This window comes from Bos javanicus, chromosome 8 (assembly GCF_032452875.1).
Source record: "Bos javanicus breed banteng chromosome 8, ARS-OSU_banteng_1.0, whole genome shotgun sequence".
NCBI classification, from domain to species: Eukaryota; Metazoa; Chordata; class Mammalia; order Artiodactyla; family Bovidae; genus Bos; species Bos javanicus.
This window is the reverse complement of record NC_083875.1, coordinates 27,322,749-27,328,748: the sequence shown is the minus strand read 5'-3', so window position 1 is coordinate 27,328,748 and position 6,000 is coordinate 27,322,749. Positions and strand designations below refer to the sequence as shown.

General features: G+C 42.8%; 1 protein-coding gene across 2 annotated transcripts in view; it reads left to right on the top strand.

Annotated features, from left to right (window-relative positions):
• Nucleotides 1–6,000, top strand: part of SH3GL2 (SH3 domain containing GRB2 like 2, endophilin A1) — a 225,754-nt gene continuing 219,754 nt past the window's right edge. Inside the window, exon 1 of one of the 2 annotated variants that reach the window (XM_061425216.1) lies at nt 1–208. In XM_061425216.1, coding sequence (XP_061281200.1) covers nt 164–208 — 45 coding nt within the window. In that variant the 5' untranslated portion in view covers nt 1–163. Of the gene's footprint in view, nt 225–6,000 lie in introns of both variants that reach the window. The other variant, XM_061425217.1, reaches the window with a different exon arrangement.

Sequence of the window (6,000 nt, the reverse complement as noted above, 5' to 3'; positions counted from 1 at the left end):
CACGAGCCCGCGTCCCGCGCAGCTCCGCGCCCCCGCGCCCACAGCCCCGGCGGCTGCACGACGAGCGGCGGCCTGGACAGCGCGCCGCTCGGCTCGGTCCTCCCGCCCTGCTCCGCCGCCGCCGGATCCCTGCGCCGCAGCCGCCCGCGCGTCCTCCAGCACCATGTCGGTGGCCGGGCTCAAGAAGCAGTTCCACAAAGCCACTCAAGTAAGGCACTAGACAGGTGCGCCGCGGGGCGGTCCCGGGAGGAGCCGCGGGGGGCGCGCTGGGCGCAGGCAGCCGGCCGGGAGCCTGGGGACCCCGGCCCGCGCCGAGCCCTCCCCGGCCTCGCCCCGCATCGCCCGCCCCGCCCTCCGCGGCAGCGACCCGGGCACCCCGGAGCTCCGTCCTCCACCCCCGGCTGCGGGCGGCGCTGCGGGCTTCCACCGGTCCCGGGCGTCCAGGCTCCTGGCTCAGAGCGCCGCCCCCGCATGGCCCAGCGCGGGCGCCGCAGGAGGGGGCCCGGGTGCCCGGGCGGCGCGGCGGGAGATTATGTAAAGTCGCCTCTTCCCTGGTGACCTTGCGGTGTCGGTGCGCCCGGCTGTCCCGGGATGTGCTGGCACGAGAGGTGGCCCTCCCTCGGGGTGGCTGCGGAGATGCCCGCGGTCTGCGCTCCTCGCCTGTGGTCTCGGAATCCCTCCTTCCACAGAGTCCGCGGACTCCCAAGGAATGGGAGGTTGGGGCTTCCTTCTGGGAAGCTCATGCATTAACTTTTCCTTGGAGAACTCGGTTGTGAAACTCCTTTGAGGCCAAGCCTCGACCGACAGCAGTCTGTATGCCTTTAATTTCCCATGGGTTTTGCAGCCTTAACATTACCAAATCATCATGTATTTCAACGTATTATTTTTAGCGAGCCTTTTATGTTTTGGATGTGCCCATCTTTATGGGGTTAATAAACTGATTATAATAAAACTTATTTTAGATTCTAATCATTTAAGTCTCGCTGGGCTGAGTTGAAAAGTCATACATAGGAAAAATAAGAATATACTTATAATGTGACCTATTTCTTATATAATGAGTATGGTTACCGGTTTTTTTTTTTTTAAAACCCTCTGAAACAGTTCTAGTTTAAGAGATCTTAAGCTAAGAACTTTGTTGCTTTCTTTAACTATTTCTCCTAATTTAGCCTTAAATATTTTTTCATAGATTTGCCCATAAGTAATACCAAGCTTTCTCATTATTTTGTAGAACCTCAGATCTAGTGAGGTTTTCTAAGGCTGCCACAATAACAGTTCTATTGTAAACCACCTCCAGAGAAGGTGAGGGTTATGTTTTACAGAATTTTGGTTAAGTTACGGTGACAGACACGGTGTGAAATTCATCCCCTGTGTGCTCATGTGCCATCTTCGTCATTACAGACTTGCCTTTATAGAACCTGTTATATTTGTCAACTTGAGAAATGGAGAAAACTAAGACTATTTTGGTAAAAAATACCGTTAATGTAACTTTGCTTTATCACCTTGGATCTTCCTGAGACCTCTGTGCCAGAAATATTTGCAAGTATAAGTGCATTATTGATGTAATTTGGAAGGCTTCTAATAACTGTGTACTTCACATTCCTTCAGGGTTACAGAAGCGGCATATATGCTATCCGTAAATTATCAGGCAGAACTTCGCTGATGTCACTAACCATTTTTATTTCCGGTACTTGTCATTTCTATAAAGCACCCTGATCCCCCTTACCCCCAGCACCAAACTGACCAGCACCACGCCTTTTTTCCACTTTGATGCTGAAGACTTCCTTTATAAACCTTGGTGTCCTAAAAGGCACTTAAGAACCTTGACTTTGGAGTGGGAAAGGCTAAAGATTGACCCGTCTCTGCTGTCTGTGACCTTCAGCAAGTTATTTAACTTTTGAATCTGTCCTTGCTGGAATAAGAACCATTTCTTAGAATTGACATAAGGACAAATGGATTTGTAGAACACACATAGAAAGTGTTCAATAAATTATTATTAAAAATGGTTTTATTAGTATAAAATACTGATCTATATTCATAATAATGAGACATGAGGAAATCCTAGCATCTAGGATTTCTAGCTTTGCTGCCTTAACAACAACAACAAAATAATCAAGCCACTCCATTTTAGCTAAGTTATGTGCAACTCTGAAGTTTGGAATAGAAACTTGAATTGTGATATGAAGGAACTTCTTAGAGCCTTGGAGGAGGTCTGTTTGTAATAAGATGAGATTAGTGTCTATCACACTGAATCCAGACACAGAATCACTGTGTCATTTTCTTTCTTTTTCTTTCTTACTTTCTTTTTTTACTGGAAAACCTTTCATTTTAAAGGTGAAGTGACATGCAATGCCTTGTCTATAACCTAATGTAGCACAGTCTTAGAAAGCCCAAGGCAAATGTTTTTCTTCCTGTGCATGTATGGGCATTTTCAAGGGCTTTTAAAGCCAGTGCTAATGTTTACATGTGACAAAGATATTAAGGGAAATGGTCATGTTCTACTTTTAAAGCCATGCATCCCTCAACCGCCTTTCCCCCACCATACATTCCATGTACCTGATCTTCTGTACAGAGAAAACTTTAGACCTAGAATTACTTCCTTTTGAGAATGGATATGCTAGATTAGATACACTGTGTTTATAAGTGAAAGGCTCCACTTCAGGAGCATTTCTCTTATTTCTGTGAAATCGAGCGTTTTGCTTATGTTTGTGAGGGATGATATTTGCATTAATAAAGCATTATAATTTTTAGTGTTTACCCACTGACTGGAAACCTGATTAGATGTGTCACCACTGTTTTCTTGGTTTGGAAGTGATTATTTCTGCCTTGTTGCTGACAATTATTTTCATCTCTGTTCTTTAGAGGTTAAAAAATGCTTTTGCCAAATAAATTTTATTAAAGGGGAAAATCCTTTAAGCTTGAGAACATGTTAAAATAGCAAAAATTAATCATTTTTTAAACTTAAATATACTTTATTACTTAATTGCTCATAAAGATATAATTTATCATGCAATTAGAATAAATAAGATACACCTTTCTAAAACTATAAAATAGGGAAAATAAGCATGCATTATTCTACTTTTGTGAGTTTTATGCATATTGAAATTTCATTTTAGCAACAGTAATGCCGTCCCCCACCCCCCCAATTGTTGGTTTAAACCAGCAGCAGATTAGGTAAAAATAGCTCTCCAGTTCCAATTAACATGGTGTTCTTACAAAATCTGTGCTTTAAAAAAAAACATTATCAAGCATTCGATAGGGACATAGCTTGCTGTACAGTGAAGGTTCTTCAGAGTAAAATTTTAGGTTTCTGTATTAGTTTGGAAAGTTGCAACTAAGTGTCACTTTGTATCAACAATGAAGTTATCAGTATTTGAGTGCCTTTAACAACATAAATTTATTGTCTCACCCTTTTGAAGACAAGGTGTCATTTGCAACAAAGTATCACAAACTGAGTGCCTTAAACAACATAAATGTGTCAGACACGACTGAGCGACTTCACTTTCACTTTTCACTTTTACCCATTGGAGAAGGAAATGGCAACCCACTCCAGTGTTCTTGCCTGGAGAATCCCAGGGACGGGGGAGCCTGGTGGGCTGCCGTCTATGGGGTTGCACAGAGTCAGACACGACTGAAGCGACTTAGAAGCAGCAGCAGCAACACTTCTGCAGATAAGGTGCCAGGGGTCAGTAGGGCTTTGCTTCCTCTGAAAGCACTAGGCAAGAATCTGTCCCAGGCCTTTTTCTTAGTTTCTGGTGGTTTGCTGGCAGTCTTTGGCCTTTCTTGATTTGTAGACACATCACCCTGATCTGTGCCTTCATGTTCACATCGTGGTCTTCCTGTTTGTTTCCCAATTTCTGTCTTTTGTGGACACCAGGACAATAGGGTGGGTTGGAAGTCCAACCTACTTGATGGGTATGACCTCATCTTAGGTAATTACACTTGCATGACCTTATTTCCAAATAAGGTCACACTCAGAGATACTGGGGGATAGGACTTTAACATGTGAATTTTGGGGGTGGGCATAAATAGTCCATAACAAGTCCTTATTTTCCTAAAGTATTTACAGTTTTCTTCTAAATATTGTACTTGATTCAATGTAAAAGGACAACTCACTCTGTAAATAATAACTTTTTATTACATAAAAAGAGATATGGTGGTTGGTGGTGGTTTAGTCACTAAGTCGTGTCCTACTCTTGTGAGCCCATGGACTGTATGTAGCCTGCCAGGCTCCTCTGTCCATGGGATTTCCTAAGCAAAAATACTGGAGTGGGTTGTCCTTTCCTTCTCTGGGAGGATCTTCCAGACCCAGGAATTGAACCTGGGTCTCCTGCATTGCAAGCAGATTCTTTACTGACTGAGCCACCAGCGTAGTCCTAAACAAGATACACTTTCTTCTTTTTGGGCTTTGCTGGTGGCTCCCATGGTAAAGAATCTGCCCACAATGTGGGAGACCTGGATTTGATACCTGGGTTGGAAAGATCCCCTGGAGAAGGAAATGACAATCCACTCCAATATTCTTGCCTGGAGAATTCCATGGACAGAGGCGCCTGGTGGGCTACAGTTCATGGGGTTGCAACAAGTTGGACACAATTGAGGGAGTAACACTGGCTTCTTTTCAATGAATTTGGTTAGTATACATATGTAGCATATTTCAAAAGGATAAAACATATTTGATTAGCCTGTGTTAATTACATATGATATAGCCTGGTAGTAATTATTGTCACATTCAGATTTTTCAACTGGAAACATTTAATTACATTGGTCTTTTGTACCTTTCTGTTTTAACTAATTTCTTCAGGGTTTCATCGCATTTAAAATGCTGTGTTTTATAGATGTTTTCTCTGGAGAATGTTACATGAATCTGTTTATGCATTTGTTGATTCAGCAAGATTTAAAACTGGTTGTTGTTCAGTCGCTAAGTCGTGCCTGAGATTTTGCAACCCCATGGAGTGCAGCACTCCAAGCTCCCTTGTCCTTCACTATCTCCGAGTTTGCTCAAATTCTTGTCCATTAAATTGGTGATGCTGTCTAACCATCTCATCCTCTGCTGCTCCTTAAAACTTAAAAGTACTTTAAACCTGGTTAAAGTATTTAATTAATTAGCTATGATTTTATCTGAGTGAGGCTCTCAGTTCCTTAATTGCCTGCTGTAAGCTGTAAAATCTCTGCTGCTTTCAAAATCTCAAGTATGGCTCATCTCTATTCCTGCATCCTGTCAGTTTCTTAGCCCGGTGTCCATAATAGACTGCAGAGGGCCTGTTTATTTCCTGAAATTACGCCGAATTTTATGTGTGCATTTTTCTGCGGGAGAGTGTCCTTAGCCTACCACCAGCTTTTTAAAGGAATTCCTAGTCCCTAACTTTCTTCCTCCTAGAATAAAAAATACATTATAAGAAATTGATTATGTCATCAGGAGAGAACGAAGTGGTTCTTACAATACCTTCCTCCATTTCTTTCTTTCTTTCTTTTTTATTGGGCTTTAGAATGTCTGATCAAAAGGCAGCTTTCTCTGAGTGAATTTTAGGGGCAATCATATATTTTAAAAAAAATTTCTAGAGGTGTCAGAATTGAATGGGATGTTTGTGAGAGTGCTATGCTTTTATAATTAGGATAACTTGAACCATGTTTTTTAAAAAGTTGTTAGTGAGCTCTAATTTCCTGATTGTTTTTTGTAGTTGTTGATGTTCAGTCACTAAGTTGTGTCTAACTCTTTTCAACTCCATGGACCGTAGCACGCCAGGCTCCTCTGTCCTCTACTATCTCCCAGGGTTTGCTCAAGTTCATGTCCATTGAGTTGGTGGTGCTATTAATGTCTAATCCTCTCATCCTCTGCCACCCCCTTCTCCTTTTGCCTACAATCCTTCCTAGGGTCTTTTCCAATGAGTTGGCTCTTCCCATCAGGGGGCTAAAGTATTGGAGCTTCAGCATCACTCCTTCCAGTGAATATTCAGGGTTGATTTCCTTTAGGATTGACTGCTTTGCTCTTTTTGCTGTCTAAGG